This window comes from Sorex fumeus, unplaced genomic scaffold (assembly GCF_029834395.1).
Source record: "Sorex fumeus unplaced genomic scaffold, SorFum_2.1 ptg000045l, whole genome shotgun sequence".
In the NCBI taxonomy this organism is placed as follows: Eukaryota; Metazoa; Chordata; class Mammalia; order Eulipotyphla; family Soricidae; genus Sorex; species Sorex fumeus.
Window position 1 is genome coordinate 18,218,578 of NW_026606102.1, and position 21,990 is coordinate 18,240,567.

The 21,990-nt window shown below is 44.0% G+C and overlaps 1 protein-coding gene and 1 non-coding gene across 2 annotated transcripts in view; one reads left to right on the top strand and one right to left on the bottom strand.

Annotated features, from left to right (window-relative positions):
• AGBL4 (AGBL carboxypeptidase 4) overlaps positions 1-21,990 on the top strand; it is a 1,380,022-nt gene that overhangs the window by 1,238,268 nt on the left and 119,764 nt on the right. The window contains exon 8 of the mRNA XM_056122279.1: positions 4,683-4,797. Coding sequence (XP_055978254.1) covers positions 4,683-4,797 — 115 coding nt within the window. The remainder of the gene's footprint in view (positions 1-4,682; positions 4,798-21,990) is intronic.
• LOC130031150 (U6 spliceosomal RNA) lies at positions 7,231-7,337 on the bottom strand. Its single transcript, XR_008793613.1, has one exon. It is a non-coding gene; the product is annotated as a U6 spliceosomal RNA (small nuclear RNA).

Here is a 21,990-nt window from a genome sequence, read left to right on the forward strand (position 1 = left end):
GCATACCTTTATTCCTTCATTTTACATGTCTTTTCAGGACTTTCCCTGTGCCCAGCACTGAGCTGAGCACAGAAAACAGTGGTGCAGATGTAAGCCTCTCCCTGCCCCCTTGGTGCTCCTACGCTGAATTTTCATTAAAAATACCAACCCCCAGACCACATCCTATGCTGTAGCCATGGGAGCTTCCATCTGTCCAGCTCCCTGGATTCCATAATGGCTCCTCGGGTCTTCCTGCTCCTCACTAGTGGGGCTTCTCCCTATTTTTTTCTAGACATCCTCTCCCCTGACAGCTTCAGACAAACCCAACTGAGCAGTGATCATGCATGTATGTGTGTGAGCATGCACATGTATGCGTGCCCCATCCCCCCACTCCTACCCCCACACACAACCCAGCCTGACTCTTTCATTTCATTCATTTCATTTCATCATCCTGTTATTCGTCGATTGCCTCGAGCAGGCCCCAGTAACGTCTCTTTCATCCTTGCCCTGAAATTATATTCAAGACTATTTAGGAGAATGAGACCCATCATTGTTACTGGTATTTGGCATATTTGGTACGCCACGGGGAGTTTGCCAGACTCTGCCCTGTGGGCAGGCTACATTCGATAGCCTGCAGGTTTGTCCAAAGTAGGAATAAGACAATAAGATGTCATAAAAAAAAGTTCTGTTAAGATGTCGCGGCCGCTGATGGGATTACACGGCGCCAGGGGGCCAGGTGGTGGGTGTGACCCCCGCCTACTGGAATTTGGAGGATCTGGGTGGAAGATGCTCGACTCCAATTCGAGTAGGCTTGGAGGTCTCGGCCCCGGAACCCGCGTGGCTTATTCCCTCTGCCAGTACCTTCATGTGTGCGGAGAGTGGTCTCAGCATGGTGGTGGCTGGTCCTGGAGGTCTTCGGCTGCCGTAGCCCTGGTCGGGGCGGGGAGGAAAGCTCAACCCGCTCCCCTCCAAGGGACTCCGGGAAGGGACACCCAGGCGCGGGGGCAGAGACTCTTTGCATGTATTAATTCAGTAAAGGCCCCACAATATTTAGAAGGTAATTATTCTTACTCTTTCCTTAATGGAGGAGGAAACTGGGGAACTGGGAGATTAAAGCCACAGAGCTAGTCAAACCCACGAAGTCCTGCTTCAGAGTCTGTACTTTGAACTACAAGACTTTGCCTCTGAACAAGTGTCTGTTACTAAACAGAAGTCTGTGATTAAGCCCCAAGCCTTTAGCCTTTATGTAAGACATTATAGCCTGGAACATCTTCCCCAGAGACTCCTTTAAGGAGCTGCTGCTGCTGCTGCTGCTGCTGTTACTACTACTACTTCTTCTTCTTCTTCTTCTTCTTCTTCTTCTTCTTCTTCTTCTTCTTCTTCTTCTTTCTTCTTCTTCTTCTTCTTCTTCTTCTTCTTCTTCTTCTTCTTCTTCTTCTTCTTCTTCTTCTTCTTCTTCTTCTTCTGCTTTTTGGGTCACACCTTGTGATTTTCAGGGGTAACTTCTGGCTCTGTGCTCAGGAATTACTCCTGACAGTGCTCAGGGAACCATATGGGATGCTGCATGCCAGGTAAATGCCCTCCCTGCTGTCCCTATGGAGCTCATTCTAACCAATCCCTAAGTCACTATTTCCATGACCCTTTCTTCCCCAGAATGACCCTGAAATCCCCTAGGAATGCTCCAGGCTCCCATACTATTCCCATTACAGCCTTTTCTAACAGAGCCAGAGCCAGGGAAGGTGCCTTCTTCACTTGCTCCTCTCTGAACAGGAACGTCTTCATCTGGAAATAAACGCCAACCTTATGGCCAGCCCAAGTCTGGGACTGCATGTACACAGAGTGACTATCAGTTCAAGGAGCCTATGCTTTATCAAGGTTGAATATATTCCTGGGACCAATCTCCATGTGGGCATTTAATAAACCACTGCTGTGTGCCCTGCCCTCACCAGTGCTCAGTGTGGTCAGTCTGAGGTGCTTCATCTTAGTCTCTGCATCCAGCTTTCATCTGAAGCCCTTGAGCTCTTTTTCTTCTCCTCCAGGGCTTGCAGCCTTTCTACTTACCTGCCTTCTTCCATCTCTTTTAAGTCAGCTTGAGAGAAAGGACTTAGCTAACTAAAACTGAAGGGATGGGCGATTCTAAGGGGGTTGATTTTGTGTCCAGCAGGTGGGGGATCACTCTGCCCACTTGGCAAAGGAGGATTCATCTACTTCAGGCCAGAGGACTAAAACAAGAGTCACAGAATGTCGAGTGGAACGGTCTAGGAGAGGACTGCATCCTCTCTTCTGATCTTTCTGAGAGTGAGCACAGAGGTTTTCTCCCCGCCACTCAGTCCCAAGACCAAACTGAGACCCAGGCTCCCTCACCTGTTTGTTTACCACTTTATTGGCACTTCCACATCAGTATCCTTGTCCCCAAATACTATCATTTATGAACTCCACTGCCCAGATTCCTATTTCCAAAAAATCTATTTTTTCTTCCTCTCTGTGTTGCCTCTCAACTGTTGATCCAAATAAATTTGTTATATAGCACATTCAGTTTCTTCAGGTGCTATCCCCAGTAACACTACTGCCTCCAGCATGAGGCATTCTTATCCTCTTCTGAGGTGGGGAAGCTGATCAGAGAGAGGCACAACTCCTCTACTGAACAACCATTCAGGCTCTGCAGCCAGTCGCCAAATCCACACCCTTTCCGCCTCTTCAGCCATGCAGTGCTTTGAGATGTGGCCTGGAATGTGGTCTGTGCTTCCTCTCCGCTTTCACTTTTTCCAGCATCTCTTCTCAAATTCACTCCTCTCCCTTTGCCACCCACTTCACCCCACCCAGCATAAGGAAAATGAAAGCTCTCCCCCAAATCCTCATCTACGGAAGTTGTTCCTGCTGAGCTCCATCTGACCTCTAACCAAGAGGCACATATGAGGCCTCCCTGTGCTGGGCCTACACTCACTCTGGGAGTGTGAGTGCTGGGTGGCTGCAGCCTCTGGCCAGCCTTGGTTTTCTCTCATGCTTTTATTAGCTGCCTAATTGGCAGCCCAATTAATCTGCTCATCTGTGAAGGAGGATGGATCCCAATGAGCTGGTCCATTTCCAGAAGCTCTTCTCCAAAGTTGCATGGCCAGGCCCCTGAGCACAGGCTGGCTCCTTGATGGAGGGCTGCCCTGGGAGCCGGGGTCAATTAGTGGACAGATTAAGCAATTATTAGCCCCTAACAAGGGTGCCTGGCATCATTAGCCCGCCTGTTTACTGGCAAACTGCAGCTTTCATATGAGGATCCACAAATGAATCAGGGCATCTGGTCCTCAGCCACCATGTGGGCCGAGATGTCAGTGATGTCCAACTGGTTTTCAGCTGCCCATGGATTTCCGGCCCTGGCCTGATGCAAAGCCGAGCTGCCCTCTCTGGTCACGGCAGCTTTGGAATGTGCTCCGGGTCCATTCATCATCCCAGGTGCTAAGTGCCTGCCGCTGGGCATGGGGTTGTGCGTAGATACCAGCTGCCTTCCTCAGGAGGTCTGTTAGAACTGCTCACTGTTCAAGGTCCAGTTCAAAGGCGGCTTTCTTCTTGTGTTTCCTGCTCTGGTCAGCAGGAACAAAGTTCCTCTTTGCACTGGGGGAGGGTACTGTCCCGTCTCCACCCCCATGGCAGTCATTTCATGGAAGGTTTCAGGTACCATCTTGCCTTTTCCTTTTGACCTCTGATGAGGAAGTTGAGACACATTGGTGGGAAGAAGTCAGTGTTGTTTCACATCTCCTGCAGCGACACATAGGCCAGTACCAGAAGGACAGAAGGACACCAGAAGGACAGCAAGTAGAGTGGTTGTGTCAGACCAGCATGTTGGGAGACATGTCAGAGCGAGTAGCTCTCCCCAGGCAGGGATCATTGGTGCTGCCCAGGCTTGATGTGATAGAAAAGCAGCTGGAGGATGAAGATGGGAACAGATTTTCTAGATTCAGGGAGCCTAGTAGACAGAGCCTAAAAAGGGGAAGAGACTCATGAAGAGACACATAAAGACTTTAGCTTTTCTAAATCCAGTGATCTGGAATGGAGGTGGTGTGGGTGCCAGTGAGAAACACAGAGGATGCCGGCACAGAGGACCCTTACTGAGGGAAAGGAGCAGAGCTGGGGAGCACTGGAGAAAACTTCCCTCATCCTAAGACTTTTCCAAGTCCCTTCTTCCCTTCGCTTCCCTCTTGACTCAGCAGCAACATGCAGATTCAAATTCAAAGGCCCCTGACTTCACATTTCTCCAGCCTCGTGTCAACTCTTAGCTTGCACTGTGCTCATAGTGAGACTCTGTTTATTGTTCAGTGTTCTCACCTCTCCCCTATCTCTGGCTGTCTAAACTGAGCTGATGCTCCAAAGCACAGCTCAAATGTTATCTCTCTCTCTCTCTCTCTCTTTTTCTTTTGAGCCTCCTTGTGCCCATGAGCAAGAAATACTGTCTCTTCTGTTCAGAGCCTTCAATATAGTGACTTGAGCTGTCTCTTGGAAATGGAAAAATTCACTGGTGATGTATGATACCAAGCCACATGCCTACAGTGATTGATGGTATATCCTTCACCCAACCCCCCACCTCTCATATCACCTTTCGCCTAATCCTCACCCCTCAAATCACCTATTGAGTTCTTTCTGCCTTTCAAACAGGAAAACTGATTTCTTCTCTGTCCAAACACTTTTAGGCTAACACAGACGCTTCTCTTTTCTAGGGATCATTGACTTCCTCATAAGTCAGCACCCTGTTGCCCGTGTGCTACGGGAATACTTGGTCTTCAAGATTGCACCAATGCTCAATCCCGATGGAGTCTACCTTGGCAATTACAGGTAAGGGATAGGATGGGGTGGTGGCTGGCAGGGATTTGTGGAAGCTGGTAGTAATTAGATGAAGGTATGGAAGTAAGGAGAAAAGGGATTGACAACTTTCTGGATTTATATTATTTATAGGGACACACCCAGTGAGACTTGGGTCCAGTTATGCTTGAAAGGCTACCAGGGTCACCTAATTGTCCTGTGGTCAGGGGTCAGGAACAGTTGTGGTACCTGGGAACAAACTCAGGGCCCTGCACATGCTAGACATGTATTCAACCCCTTGAGTCACAGTCCTGGGTCAAGAGATAGCTTTTTGAGAACAAATTTCGGACTACCTATGAGTTCATTAGATGGAATTTCACCCTGGCTCCTGAAAATGTGGTGAATATATCTTGATTGTTTAATATGTAGCCCTCTGAGGTCACTTGCCTGGGGGGGGGTATGAAACAATTTTTTTTTGTGTAGGATTTCTTTCTGCCTTGCCACAGGGAGCTTAGGTTTATTGGGTTACTCCTATCACAGTGCTCACATTCCTCTGTGTTTATTTATAACCTCTTTCTTTGTGCTCTACTTCCCCAACCAGTCAGTCACCTTTATCTCAATCAGACTCTTCTCTTAAGCCCTTTGCATAGTTAATTCAGAGCAATGTCCTTTTTGTGTAGACACAAGAAGATAGTTAATGCTATGCTTTTGTAACTTGGGAGTTAATTGACTTCAAATGATATTCACTCCTGGGCATCTGTTTTCTCGACTTAAGCCTCAGTTGCCCTTACTTCCTAGCACCCTAAAAGCAGGGTCCTGACAAGGGACTGGATGGACACAGGGCAAGCTGTGAGCTATCCTGGCATCGAAATGGGCCAGGCCAAAGCGCCATAATACTTAACTATAAGTTAAGAGCATGGTCATGGACAAATTCTGTCATGATCCAAAAAGTAACAACTAGATTAGGACCCATATAGGGTTAGGAAAGATTAATCTGGCCTGAGTACTGTAGTCTGAGATCTATAGTGAGATGTGCCCAGGAGAGCCACCATACAATCTTAATGTTATCTCTTACTGTGTTCATACAAAATAACTAATATTAATAAGTAGAATTAAGATGTTAATTAAGATGTTAATTAAGTTATTGGACTAAGGAAAGGAGAAAAAACCCTAGGTGGTATTTTGCCCTTGAGCCCGATCAGCGATCAGAAAGGGCTTTCATGTGTTGACTATGCTACCTGATCTGGGTGTGTGGTTGCTACCCACAATGTGCGGAGTTGGAGGGGGAGACACTAGAGGAGAGACCAAGGTGCTGAGTTGGAGCATGGAGAGATGAGCCAGGGAGATAGGAGGGGATGGGAATGAGGGCCAGTGTAAGACTGGAATGGGGAGCTTAGTAAGATTGAAACAGGTACATGGGATGAACAGCATTAGCGGCAACAGATCACCAATCAGCCTGGCTCTCGTTTCCTCCTTCATCTGCCCATGGCATCATCAGCTGTCCTGGGTGGGGAAGTGGCTGGAAACCACCAAATGCAGGCAGTGAGAGAGAGCCTCAGGATTTCCTAGCCGCTTGGTGATTACACATTTTTGGTTAAGGAATGGGAAGATTTGGCATGAGTTTGGCACCTAATTCCTATGTAATCTTTGGGAATTCACCTTCCTCTCTAATGCTGTTTCTAATGTGTGATGAAATATAATCATTGACCTTGGTTGGGCACAAGGAAGGAAGGAAGGAAGGAAGGGAGGGAGGGAGGGAGGGAGGGAGGAAGGAAGGAAGGAAGGAAGGAAGGAAGGAAGGAAGGAAGGAAGAAAAGAAATGGGGGCAGCAGAGCGGTAATACAGTAGATAGGACTTGCATGTGGCTCACGTAGGTTCAATCCCCAGCACCCTGTATAGGTCCCTGAGCACTGCCAGGAGTGATTTCTGATCGAAGAGCCAGGAGTAAGCCCTAGACACCACAGTGGGTGGCTCAAAAAGCAAAAAAGAGGGAAGGAAGGAAAGGGAAGGGAAGGGAAGGGAAGGGAAGGGAAGGGAAGGGAAGGGAAGGGAAGGGAAGGGAAGAAATGGTGGGGATCATGTACTCTGAAAATTCTTGATGAAAGATTATCATTTAGTTTCTGTGTTTCTTCTTGGAGTCTTCATGAAGGAGAGAGCAGCTCCTGATTGATCTGAACAGTATTGCTGTCTGATTGCATAAATCAACTAGGTTCACATTTATTCACGCACAGAACTTGAAATTTTCCATGTAAATTATGTCTCAGTGCCATAATTTGCAGCCTGAAATTCCACTGTCCATAGAGTCACATGTGGGAAGAACATTGAATCTTATAAGAACAATATCATTTATTTTTTAATATTTTTCCCCATCCTTCCACCAGTGCCCATTCTCCACCACCAAAGATCCCAGTATCCCTCCCACCCACCCCCATCCCCCCATTCCATCCCGCCTCTGTGGCAGGGCATCAAAATATGGAACACTTCACGAATTTGCATGTCATCCTTGTGCAGGGGTCATGCTAATCTTCTCTGTATCATTCCAATTTTAGTGTATGTACTGCCAAAGTGAGCACAGACCAATATCATTTACTACCCTTATTCTACAGTTGCCGGGCTCTCTGAGAGGGGCGGAGGAATCGAACTCGGCTCAGCCATGTTGGCTGCGTGCAAGGCAAACGCCCTACCACTGTGCTATCGCTGCAGCCCCAATCCTTGACCATTTAACTTGATGTCTAACTTCACTGCCCAACTTATGCATTATTAGGGCCAATTAATCGCACAATATTCAAATAATATTCAAATTCCAGGTTTGCATGCAAGGACCTGTGACTATCTGTCCATTCTACCCCCCTTCCCACCTCTGAGAACTATAGCTCTGGCCACTCCAGAGCCTGCTGACATGGCTTCCTGATTCTTGATACCTGATCTTACTGAAGCTGCCCTTTACCCAGAACCTCTATGCTTCTCTTCATCTCATTGACTTTTCATTGCTCGTGCTCATATTTCTTATTCTGGAAAAAATCTCAACAGCTCAAACAGAACCTATCACTCTTTTCTCTGAACTCCACAGGGCAGTATATTAAACAGATCTTATCTACCACTGCATGAGCCCTACTGAACAGCAAGTGAGCAGAGAGAAAAGACTGAGCCCTTGTGAGATGTATACCTTCTGTGCCTGACAGCAGGGGGTAGCACACAGGACATGCTCAGAAAGTGATGAAATTGAGTGATAGAGAGGGAGTCTTCATTGATGAAAATGAGAGAGGAGATGGTGCTCCTCCAAAGTCCGTAGGAGAGTTAAGACCAGAACCCAGATTCCTGGCCCCCATTTTAAGTAGAGTTGGTTGACTACTTTCCAAGAGCCTGAAAACTGGGTACAAAGGAACTTCCTCTTAGCCCTGGTTGTATGTAGACAAAGCCCATTGTTTGAAAGATGCCGTGGTTAAGGACCATTTGGCTTCCATGGTGGAATAACCTGGCTTGCTGCGGGTCCTGGAGCAGCATTCTCCCCTCCTCTGGACAAAACGTCCTGTAAATGACAGTGCTGGTGGCAAGGACATTTGATTGATGATAATATTTCTGTTTAATTGTAAGAACTGTCATGTCGAGAGAAGAGGGCCCAATCCTCTCCATCTCATGCTCACTTAGGCCTCATCCACTGTTCAAAGATGAAGAGTAGAAAAGAGATTTGTGGTTTTGGTCGGAGACTTTCTCTCTGGGCTTTGGATGGGCATTGGTGTGGTCATCAGGAACTAGACACTTCTAAAAAATGACTTTAAGCTCCAGATTTTATGATTTGGGGCTTTTGGGATAAGAGGACTTAAACCTGCAGAAATGGTTCTTTGATGAAGTTTAAACGCCTCGTATCCTCCTAGTGAGAGTAAGTGTTTCTCATGATGAGAATTGGAGAAAATCTTGAACCACAGGCATTAATCCTGCTGCTAAAATAGCTCTGAGTAGCAGCAAGGAAAGTACCCATCATGAAAATTCGCACAAAAACTTTAAAGAATGTGAGAAATAAAAGAGAAATAAAGAGTCAGATTTGAATGCTTTAAGGTATCTTGGAAGTACTCTGATCTTTGTTCTGTTTTTTGGTGAAGTTTTCCCAGGCACTCAAATTCTCCTCTCATTCAGTCCTTCCAACTCTGCGGACGATCTTGGTTATAGTTTCTCTTCTTGTTGATGATAACAACAAGTGCAGATTAGCTCAAAGAAGGCGGGGGAGATAGGGGCAAATGAAGGAAGGAGGGAAAGAAGAAAGGGGGAAGGAAGAAAAGAGTTAGGAAAAAAGAAAGTAGAGAAGGAGAAAGAATGAAGGGAAGGGAAGAGGAAAAGTAGGGAAGGAATAAGGGGAAAAAGGAAGAGAAAAAAAGGAGGAAGGAAGGACATAAGGAGAGAGGCAAGGAAGGGAGGGAGAGTGGAAGGAAATTGGGTAGTGGAGGGAGAAAATTGATCAACCTTATATATCATAATGTTTATAGTAAGATAGACAAGTTATGATGAGGCATTTAATCTGTAAATAATGGTAGCTCTACCATGGTAAGTAACTCTCTTTGTTCTCAAAGCCACCGCACTCACTCACTAGACTCCTGTATGTGCCTCGAGGCTGTGGCTTACAAGGAGTATCAAGGACCTGCGTGAAGTATATAGTCTCTGTACTAACTCTGCAGCATCCATCCGTAATAGTTAGATCATACAGCCCCAGATAACAAGTATATGATACTATATAATAACGGCATAAACAACTCTGCACTCTGGCTTACTAAACTCTAATTACACAGGTATTTTTTCCCTGAGGTTTAAGGATTTTTCTAGAAGTCTCCAATATAAAGTGGGCCTCCTGTTCTGCTCTGAGGTAATTATAGAAAGAAATAGACACTCTGATGGGGTGTATGGTGTTGGAATGTTGTATTCATAAAACCCTATCATTGACAATATTGTGAAATTGTAAAAAGAAAAAAAAGGAAAGAAAGAAAATAAAGAAAACGAGAGAGAAAAAGAAGAAAAGAAAGAAAGAAAGAAAGAAAGAAAGAAAGAAAGAAAGTGGGAAGAGGTTCTGTGAAAAATGGTAGAGCAACTTAGTTCTATACAAAGTTTCTCCCCATATGGGAAGTTACATTTCCTCTCTTTTGTACTTTCCAGTAAACATTTCTATGTTCTAAAAAAAGGAAAAGGGTACAGCTACAACATAGATAAACCTCAATGATACTGCATAAAGTGAAATGAGGCAATTATAAAAAGATAAAATTTTTTTGATATTGTATGAGTCTGCTTATAACAGCATTCCTAGAGTCATCAATATCCTAAAGACAAAAAGGAAAATAGCCTTTGCCAGGGTTGGAATGGTCACTGTTTAATGGGCACAGAGTTGAGTTTTCTCAGATTAGTAGTGTTTTGGAGATGGGTAGAGTAGGGGGTTGTATGTAGGTATGAGTGCCACAGAACTATGCAATTAAAGATGAGAATGCTGAAAATGTTTGCTATTTGTATATTACTACAGTACCAAAAAGAAATAGAAATGGTTTTGAGAGCTGAACACAATATGAGCCTCTTCAGAGAATCTGGCTGGGGGTGGGCAGAGGTGGGGGCAGGGAGTGTCTCTGGGCCTGAGAGTGTTGAGGAATGATCACTGTAACATCAGAGAAGAGAAGGGCCATTAGGGTAGGAGGTGAAGAGTTGATTCTGACTGGCAGTTCCCTATACACTGCAGTAAGGCCTTGCTGCCCACTTCCATTACAGCATTGCACATGTTCTGTCACACCTCCTCCCATTGCTTCTTTGGAAAAAAAAAAAAAAACAGTCACTGCCCTCATCTGTACCTTATCTTTTGAGCAGATGGAAGGCATTGAGTCTAAGAAACAGAATCTCCATCTCCATATGACAATATGAAACTCTACATTAGGTTTGCATTTCTTAATTAGGTGTTTGTCATTGTGTATTCCATAGAGTCACGAATAAGTAAACAGTCATAGACCTTTGAATAAATTTATTGGTTTTATTTATGTTTCTGGGCATAAAAATCTATAATTACCAGGTACAGCCTCAGTATAACTAGTATTTAATGACAATTACTTTTTGTTACCATAGAAATGAGTCCAAAGTACTTACCCATAATTTCTCATTTCCCAAACCTCACACATGCTGAATTGCAATATTACCATAGTAATTGCCTATTAGTCATCATAAAATACGCAGTTACCCAAAAGATAGCAGGATGCTGAGAAATTTCTCATCTTCAGAAAACCTCAGTGCTTCTTGGGAGTGGGAAGTTGGTGGAGAGGATCTGAGCTCTTGGGAAATGCAGTGCAGACCCAGGCTTTGAGGCCAGATCTGCAGATCCTGGGATAGAATGGACGCTGCTGCCATTGTATAACTTGTCCCATGCTGTCCCCTAAGCAAATGCCACTCTAGTGCAGTAAACCCAACTTAACTAAGGCTTTTCAAGGGTCTGCTGAGTGTCAGACCCTGTGCGGGGCCTTAGGGAGGCAGACACAAGCTAGCAATGGTCCCTGCTAATAGGCATCTGTGGTTTGCACTGGAGGAGTGAGTGTACATGATCCTGATAGAGCAAGATCGAGTAAGAGCTGAGGACTGAGTGCCTGCTAAATAAATATTTTAGAGATCCTCTCCTTTAACCCTCAAACAGTACTGCAATGGAAGGAGGCTGATAGCCCTTTCTAAAACAGAGGCGGTGGGCAGGGGATGCAGAGAGATAGTACAGGGAATTAAAGCACTTCCCTTCTATGCCACTGACCCCAGTACAGTTCAGGGCACTGCCTATGGTCTTCTAAGCACTACCAGGAATAATCCCTGAGTGAAGAGGACAGGAGTAAGCACAGCTGGGTGTGGCCATCCCCCCCCCCCCCCCCAACCCTCCAATCCCGCCCGGGTCTAAATAAATAAAATACAATAAAAAATAGAGAAGGAAATTAAAACATAGAGGCATCAAGAAACTTCTCCAGATTCCCTGCATGAGGATCCAGCAACTTTATGAACCCAAGAAGGTCAACTCTAGTAAGCTACAGACTTACACCCTCTGACTACCTGGTCTCCCAGAAGCTAACAGGTGCTCACACAGGACAACGGGTGATGGGGAGAGAGGTTTGTCTGGGTAGATAAAACACAAGAAGGAGAGGAATATGTCATGAAGCACGGCAGGGAATGAAACATTAGGGGAAATATTTCAGTAAACACACACGCATGCACACACTTATAACTGACCAACCTTTGACATTCAAAGAAAATAAAACATTTTGAACTGTCCAAAACAGAATGACATATTATGATGGATCAGTTGTGTGAAATATGTCAGTATTCTCTTTATTCTTTGACATAAAGAACATAAACACTGCACCTTTTCATCAAGCTGGAAATGGAAAACAAACAACCACCACAAGTATCATCTCACCTGGAAGTTTGCTCATTCTCTCAGCCACACCCTATTGCCAAGTGCTGCTGCTCCTCACGCTCCCGCCACAGCATTGTCTCCCTCATTTCTTTATTTCCAGGGAGAGACCCATTGGTGCTCAAGAGCTATTCCTGGATCTCTGTTCAGTGGTCACTTCTGGCTTTACTTGGAGGACCATATATGGTGAACAAAGGTCAGGCACATGCAAGGCAAGTGCCTTAACCACTGTACTATCTCTCCGGCCCCTCGGTCACAGAGCTTTCACCCTTAAAGTGGATAGGGAGCTCAGGCACATGTGACTCCATGCCCCACCTGGAGCTGAATCCCCTCTATAGTATCCCTGAGTTTCCCACATCCAGACCCACATTTTTTCCTCCCTTTCAAAGCCTACTTGAGCACTGAGATCAGCTCTGACAGGGAGAAGATGTTTCTGTCCCGGGCAAACCTGATAGCCCATCCCTTCAGCTTCTGCCCTTTGAAGATTGATTCAGGCCTCTTGTCTGAAATATAGGTTGTGTCTCTGTCCTCATTCCACTCCCACTCATCCCAGCTACTGCCAGCTCCCATTCTCCAGGCTCATCATTACCCAAGTCTTCAGCATGCATCATCCAAAATGTGTTTCTGCCACTATGCTCTGAACAAGCTGGAGATGTTCATCAATGTCTGCCTTTGAGACTTGGTGTCCGGCACTGAACAGTGAAACAATAATGATAATGACAATGGTGATAAAGAAGAGTTAACATCTGTCACGCCTGGTCTAGGCATTTTGTAGGTGTTGTTTCCATTTCATCCTTAGAACAAACTGCATTGTAATTCTTGTTTCACAGATGAGGAAAATGCGGCACGAGGTAGCTGAGCTAACTGCGTCAGGCTCCCAGAACCAGCTGGTGGAGTAGGAGTAGGAAGCAGCCGCCACACACGGGGTTCGGGGGCTGTGTTTCTCCCAATGCAGCCCATGTGCTCTGTGCTCTCTGACACGGAGCACTCCTCAACCCAAATCTTTCCGCTGGCATTTCTGTTAAATCACAACTCCCCCACATTGCCTCAGAGATCACTAAACAACCTGCGGTACAGTCAGGGAGGGACTTGCGCTCCCTCTTCGGGCAAAGAGAAACCAAGCCACAGAGAGGCTAAGTAACACGATCAAGGTCACAGAGTGAGTGAGCCACAGAGTCCAGATGAAATGCAGATGACAGGAGAGAGCAGGCAGGGCCTATTCCCCCAGAGACTTTCTCCTGCTTTATGTACTTGGGGTGACGTTTCTAGGGAGGCTGAAAGGACCGGGGAGGCTGCAAGTAGTGTGATCAGGTGTCTCACCTACAAGTGCAACTGCCCAAACCAATTATTCCAATGAGCTTCCCAGGCAGACTAGGCAAAGGCCAGATGGCTGGAGTCTACAGAGGCAGTGCCCTTGCTCTGCTCTGCAAGCTGCTGACTAGGCTTTTAAAGGCGGAGCCGATAGCAAGTGAATTTTAGCTATGGATTCCACAGAGCAGACAGGCCTCTGCGGAGACGGTAACTCAGAAACAGTGACTAGGGAGTACAGAGGAGCCGAGTCTCGTGATGACCTAGTACCTAGTCTCCTCTGGTCCTGATTCCTGCCCCGTTGTTGCTTGAGTGTCAGCCTCCCTACCCCCAGGTTCCCCACTGGCCAGCAAAAGGAGCCTGTGTTCTAGTCCAGTATTTATCTACTAGGGGTCATTAAGTTCCCTGGAGGGTCTTCCAGAAAATTCCTGACCCACAGTACTACCGCATCAATGAAAGGGCCATGGCACGAGACTAGGGAAACAATGACAGAACAGGAACCACAGAAAAGAGACAAAATTGGGAGGAGCCGCAGCCAGAAAAAGGTTGAGAAACACTGACCTAGAGGCCTTTCCTTCCTTTCTCTGTGTTCTCTCACTTAAGGAATCGAAATAGATCATTTCAACTGCTAGAGCCAGAAATGCCTTTAGAATCTCTTCTTACCACCCTCCCTCCCCTCCCCCCAAACATCCTAGACCTTTAAACTGTCCTTTTCAGTCCTTGTCAGTATTCTTAGAACAAAGCAACCCACTGGTTCTGCAATTGTCTTCTAACTCCACCCTTGCATCCTACAGACTCTACTTCTAGTTCTCCATCTTTGAAATGAGGGTATGGGGCTCTATGAAATCTTGCGTTTTTCTAGTCCTTAACTGGCTCTTGAAAGAATTTTTAGTTGCAGTGTGGAACTCACTGAAATGAGGTGTGTGCCACCACCATGCAGGAGGAGGGAGTAGAGAGAAGGGGTAACTTCTTGGGCACAGACTCTGTCTGGGAAGAGAATAGACACTTCCTCAAAGTTACTCCTCTTCTAGGGAAATGTTCTAGGAGAAAGCACCCAGGATTCATGGTTGGAAGGGATACTTTAGCAGACACACTCCTGACTTCACGCTTCTCCCAATCCTGCTACCCTGTCAGAAAGCCACATTATGGGGGAGTGGGGGACATGAGGCACTTAAGTTAGCTCTCATCTTGGCTCTGTCATGGTCCCTGCATTGCAGGAATGTTCTGGGTGACTTTCTGTGGACTGATAGATGGGTGGGTACCCTGAACAAAAAGTTCCTGATGAAAGGGATCAATGGGACATGCAACTCTGCTCCCTGCCAACCTCAAGTTTGACCAGAGTTTTATTTTCACTGTATTGTTGTTTGTTTTGGGACTTGGGGATCATACTCTGTGGTGCTCAAGGGCTACTCCTGTTTTTTTTCACTCAGGAGTGACCCTTGGTGTGCTCAGGATGACAATATAGGGTTCTGGGGATTGAAATCAAACTCCTTAATCCCTGTAGCATCTCTCCAGCCCCAGAGTATCATTTTTAAATTTCCCCACCCAGAGGGAGTACTGGACTATAAGTTGTCTGCCTGAAGAAGGAGCAACCTTTGTCAATTTATAAAGATCCTTTCATTCTTTTTCCTCAATTGAGCTTGTTTCCCCATTTTTAAACACAAGTGTTTCATCTTGAGTTTTTATCCACTTAAATGAGTTCCTCTTTCAGTCCAGGCCTGGTTCTCAGGACTACAAAAAATAGAATACGAGAATACAGTGATGGTTAATAACAGGCTGTAGAGCCTATACAGACTGGGTTCAAATCCTGCTCTTGTCACTTGTCTTGAGCTGGGTGGGAGGTCAATTACTTAACCTCCATGAGTCTTTCCTTTATACAGTTGAAGGAGAGCTGCTATGTACCTGATATTGCTTGCACTGAAAATTCAGTGGCAAACTGACTGTGACTTCCCAGTGCTTTCAGATCTTTGAGCAAAACAGATTAATTTGTTCAAGGTCACAAAACTCTGGAGAGATGAATCTGGCACTCAGACCCAAATCCATCTGACTGTGAACCTAGGTTCTTATCTCTTCTGTGCTTCTTTAGCCCTGCTCACAGATGTTACCTTGTGATGATAAAGGAAGGAATGTGAGGGAAATGATCTAAATATCTTGGTGGTACTGATGGACAGTGAATATGTTATAATAACCCCTTATATTTGAAACCAAGGGCACTGCCTGCCACTCTCCATCCCAACCACAGCAGGCCCACCCACACCACTCGTCATGCATTTTGCAGGAATTGTTGACAGATTGTCTGGCATTCTGGCACTGGCTTATCAATAGAGCTGGAAGATGCCTCAGGCCAAAGACAGTTGAATACCAACCATGTAGTGGCATTAAATAAAGCAATATTTGTTTTGCTTTTGGTGCAAATATGCTTAATCTAAACCAGCTCACTGGTAATGCTGAAAAACTGCTGTGTTTGAGTGACAATTGCAAGCATGCGCTATACATCACTGCTTGTCAATGCTGCTGTTTGAGGAGCACGAAACCCCACAGTGCTTGGGACAAGATTGATCTGGACCCACTCAACTGCCCTTTTCTCTCTGATTTACAGGAGATGAAAGGAAAATCATGAAGAGAGTTAAAATCATTGCTCTCATTCAGCTGCCGTTATTGCAACAGGGATGAGGCATGATGCCCTTCATGAGATGAGCTATTTATTTGCCATTTGAATAATGTTCTCTGGAACCACTGTATCTTTGCCAATGAGATCAGAACAGGAAGAACAGACAAAGGAGTAGCTTCATATCTCTTTCATAGATCAAACAGCTTTTCTCATGAAAAGGTCACTTTAGACCTGGATTTGAATCTCAGCTCTATATTATCGTGCTGATCAAGTGACCTTATCAAGGTCAGTTTTCTTGGAATTTATTTGCGTATGTATAAAATGAGGACAAATGATACTCCCCTTGGTTGTTATGGATGTATTTAGCATGTGTTGGATGCTTAAATCTCTTCAAAATTTGTCTTCAAGTAATTCCCTAAACCTTATTTTCAAAGCTGAAAAATATTTATTCATGTGTTTGTGCATCTGTTCATTCACTCGCTCCCTATCTTGAACCATTGTTGTACATGGATTTGTAGTATATTAGTTGGAGTGAATGTGGATAATATGAATCACAGTCTCTGCTCTCATTAGGTTCACAGTTTAGAAAAAGAAAATGTGTATTTAAGTGTATCTTTAACTCACAAAGAAATTACATATTATGCAGTATGTATAAATTTTACTTATTTAATTTTAGATTTTTTAGAATGATCCTAATGTCATACATTCTGCCTCAACCATAGTATAAATAGCCTTATTTATGTCAGAACATGTGAAGAGTCATAGAAGAACACCAATGAAGGAGATCTAAGACTTAACAATGACTCAAAACGGTCAATCACAGAAGTGAGAATTCAACCTTTGGAAGCCATCTTGTCCATTTACATCTTTAGGGAGATTATTTGAGTCTTGACACCTCTGAAGAGAAGGGCCATGTGTGATTTAGCCTTTATCTCCTGGTTCTTACAGCCTAGTTAGGAATACAAGTATAAAAGCAGAATATTAGAAACATGAATAATTTCCTAACTTTTTCTCTCCCCTGACTTTCACATGTCATATTCAATGCCTGGAATGCTCTCTCATGACTTCTGACAAACTCACTCTTCATAGCTGAGAACAAATCAAGGACTCCGGGAGGCGTGAATTGGTTCCCAGGAAAATCTCACATGTTGGCAGGGGTGGGGTCAGTGAAGAGCAATTAATGTAAGCTATTGGCAACCTGTGACTACTTGGTGTTTCCTTTAAAAATCATATTGATGGATTTTTCTATAATATTCTAACTTCTTTCTAACATGACTTCATCAGAAATGTCTGCATTCTCCAAGTCCTTAACTAGGTGGGGAAAAGCCTGGTTAGTGATGTTTTTAGGGCTGATGTTTTTAGGGCTGGAGCGATAGCACAGCGGGTAGGGCGTTCGCCTTACACGCGGCCAACATGGCCGACCCGAGTTCGATTCCTCCGCCCCTCTCAGAGAGCCCGGCAAGCTACCGAGAGTATTCGATATGCCAGACACAGTAACAACAAAGTCTCCAATGGAGACGTTACTGGGCCCGCTCGAGCAAATCGACGATCAACGGGAGGGCCTTTACCTTTACCTTTACCTTTTAGTGATGTTTTAGAGCCATACAACGAGAGATATAGAAAAAAAACTCCATGAATAACAGCCCTCTCCTTTTTTGAAAGGAAAGCATGGAGGTGGCTTTACCAAGATGATATAAATATTAGAGATAAGGCTTCTCCTTCTGGGCACTAGCAAGAGTTCCTACAACTTTACTAAGGTGTTTTATTCTATAATATACACTCACTGGTAGACCAATTGCCATTAAAAGTATTTTATTTTATTATTTTTTAGAATTTTTATTAGTGAAACACCATAAGGTACAGTTGTAGATTTACAAATTTTTGTGCTTGGTTTTCAGTTATACAATGATCAAGTACTCATCCCTCCACTAGTGCCCATTCTCCACTACCAATGATCCCAGAAGCCTTCCCACCCCCCCCCCCCCGCCCCCAATCCCACCCCACCTCTGTGCAAGACATTACCTTTTGTTCTCTCTCTCCTTTTGGGTGCTGTGGTTTGCAAAAGAGGCTTTGTGTGGCAATCATGTTCAGTCTATAGTCTACTTTCAGCATGCATCTCCCATCCTGAGAGGATCCTTGCAACACCCTTTATTTGGTGCTCCCTCCTCTATCTAAGCTGCCTTTTCCCCTAGCATGTGCAGCTGGCATCCAAACCATGGAGTAAACCTCCTGATACTTATCTTGGCTATTCTTGGGTTTTAGTTTTCTATTTTGTTACTTTATATTCCTTAGATGAATGCAATATTTATATTTCTGTCCCTCTCTTTCTGACTCATTTTACTTACCATGATACTTTCCATATAGTACCACTTGTATGTAAATTTCATGACTTCATCTTTTCTAACAGCTACAGAGCACTCCATTGTGTAGATGTACCAAAGTTTCTTTAACCAGTCATCTGTTCTCGGCACTCAGGTTTTTTCCAGATTCTGTCTATTGTAAAGAGTGCTGCAATGAACAGACAACTGCAGATGTTACTTCAACTATACTTTTTTGCCTCTTGGGGATATATTCCCAGGAGTGGTATTGATGGGTCAAATGGGAGTTCAATTTCTAATTTTTTGAGAATCGTCCATACTGTTTTCCAAAAGGGCTAAATCAGTCGGCATTCCCACCAGCAGTGAAGAAGGGTTCCTTTCTCACCACATCTGCACCAATACCGATTGCTTTTGTTATTTTGGATGTGGGCCAGTCTCTGTGGTGTCAGGAAGATAGAAATAGTATCAACAATCTTTTCAGACCACGATGCACTGAGAATAGAAGTGAATCACACAGAGACACGGAGAACCAAATCAAACACCTGGAAATTAAACAACTCAATGTTGAACAACTAGTGGGTCAGGAAGGAAGTCAAGGACGAAATCAAAAGATACCTGGAAACAAATGAGAATGAAGACACGAGCTACCAAAACCTAAGGGATGCAGCTAAAGCCGTATTAAGGGGAAAATTTATAGCTCTGCAAGCATTTCTCATGAAGGAAGAAAGGGCCCACAAAAACAACTTAACTTCACAGCTCAAGATCTTAGAGAAGGATCAATAAAAGTGTTTTAAAACTAGTTCAAAGAGTCCCCAGAACAGGTAGAGTTTAATAGATACTTTAGCTTCTACAGAGCTATAGGGTTCTTTGAGTACTGAAGCTTCTACAGAGCTATAGGGTGTTTTGAGTACTGAAGTTTCCTTTGAATCACCAGCCATACTACTTCCATCAGCAAGTTGGATCAAGGAGTTAATTAGTTAGGATATTTACCTTATATCAAGTGCCCTAGAACAGATGACTGGTTAAAGAAACTTTGGTATATCTACACAGTGGAATACTATGCAGCTGTTAGGAGAGATGAAGTCATGAACTTTGCTTATAAATGGATAGACATTGAGAGTACGATGCTAAGTGAAATGAGTCAGAAAGAGAGGGACAAAAGTAGAAGGACTGCACTCATTTGTGTAGTATAAAACAACATAACATGAGGCTGACACCTAAACATAGTGGATACATGGGACAGATAGATTGTTCCATAGCTGGAAGCCTGCCTCATGAGCAAAGGAGAGAAGGTAGATGGAATAGAGAAGAGATCACTAAGAAAAAGATGGCTGGAGGAACTGGTCGGGATGGGAGATGTGTGCAGAAAGTGACCAAACATGATCATGACCAAACATGATCACCTCTCAGGGTCTGTATTGCAAACCATAATGCCCAAAAGTAGAGAGAGATTGTGGGGAATCATGTCTGCCATGGGAAAGGAGGAATATACCAGGGATATTGGCGGGGGGAAATGTGCACTAGTGGGGGGATGGGTGTTTGAAATCAATGTATGACTGTAACCCAAACATGAAAGTTTGTAACTATCTCACGGTAATTCAATAAATTAAAAAAAAAGTTTCTTATAGTTCTGAACCTCACTTTTTTGAGTTGTAAATTTCTTGGGAGCAGCAAAGTCAAACAGGAAAACCCTGGTAACTAAAATCTAGTCTGGGTCCTGGGAAAACTGGTTGGATGATATTGAATGGAGAGCTTACTTAATAATCCTTAATATTCCCACTTTAAAAATGGAATCCCTATGTGTGCCAGTGTTGTTGTGAAAACTATGTAATGTGAGCTAGGAAATTGCTTGGATAAGAAGGAGATGTTTCAGATGCAAAGATCCTCAACAAACTACTAGCAAATAGAATCCAACTACTCATCAAAAAGATCATACACCATGACCAAGTAGGATTCATCCCCGGGATGCAAGGATGGTTTAACGTTCGGAAATCAATCAACATAATCCATCATATCAACAAAATAAAAGATAAAAAGCATATGATCATATCAATAGATGCAGAGAAAGCATTTGACAAGATCCAGCACCCCTTTGTGATGAAAACCCTAGCCAAAATGGGTATAGAGGGGACTTTCCTCAACATAGTTAAAGCCATCTACCACAAGCCTACAGGAAGTATCATCCTCAATGGGGAAAAACTGAGAGCATTCCCTCTAAGATGAGGGACGAGACCAGGATGCCCACTCTCTTCACTACTGTTCAATATTGTACTGGAAGTACTTGCAATAGCGATTAGGCAAGAAAAATATATTAAGGGCACCCAAGTAGGAAAGGAAGAAATCAAGCTCTCACTATTCGCAGATGATATGATACTATACTCTAGAGAACCCAATAACCTCCACCAAAAAACTCCTAGAAACAATAGACTCATATAGTAAAGTTGCAGGCTATAAAATCAATACCCAAAAGTCCATGGCTTTCCTATACGCAAACAGTGAGAGAGAAGAAAGCTACATGAAAAAAACAATCCTGTTCACAATTGTGCCCCAGAAAATCAAGTACCTAGGAATCAGCTTAACTAAGGAAGTAAAGGACATGTACAAAGAAAACTACAAAACGCTACTTCAGGAAATAAAAGAGGACATGAGGAAATGGAAAGATATCCCCTGCTCATGGGTCGGGAGACTTAACATTGTCAAAATGGCAATACTACCGAAAGCATTGTATAAATTCAATGCAATCCCTATAAGGATACCCATGACATTCTTCAAAGAAATGGAGCAAACACTCCTGAAATTTATATGGAACAATAATCCCCCACGAATAGCTAAAGCAATTCTTGGGAAAAAGAAAATGGGAGGAATCAACTTCCCTAACTTCAAACTGTACTATGAAGCAGTAATAATTAAAACAGCATGGTACTGGAACAAAGGCAGAACTGCAAACCAATGGAACAGGGTTGAATACACTGATATCTCCCCTCAATCATATGATCATCTAATCTTTGATAAGGGAGCAAGAAATGTGAAGTGGAGTAAGGAAAGCCTCTTTAACAAATTGTGCTGGCATCACTGGATGGCTACATGCAAAAAAATGGGCTCAGAACTCTGCCTAACACCATGTACAAAAGTAAGATCAAAATGGATTAAAGACCTCAACATCAGACCAGAAACCATAAGGTACATTGAAGACAAAGTTGGCAAAACCCTCCATGACATTGAAGCTAATGGTATCTTCAAAGATGCCACGGCACTGGCCGAACAAGTGAAAACAGAGATAGATAAATGGGACTATCTTAAACTAAGAAGCTTCTGCACCTCAAAAGAAACAGTGACCAAAATACAAAGACAGTCTACAGAATGGGAAAGGATATTTGCCGAATACACATCTGACAAGGGGTTGATATCCAGGATATACAAAATACCGGTTGAACTCCACAAGAAGAAAACATCCAACCCCATCAAAAAATGGGGCAATGAAATGAACAGAAACTTTCTCAAAGATGAAATCCGAATGGCAAAAAAGCACATGAGAAAATGCTCTAAGTCATTAATCATCAGGGAGATGCAGATCAAAACCACAA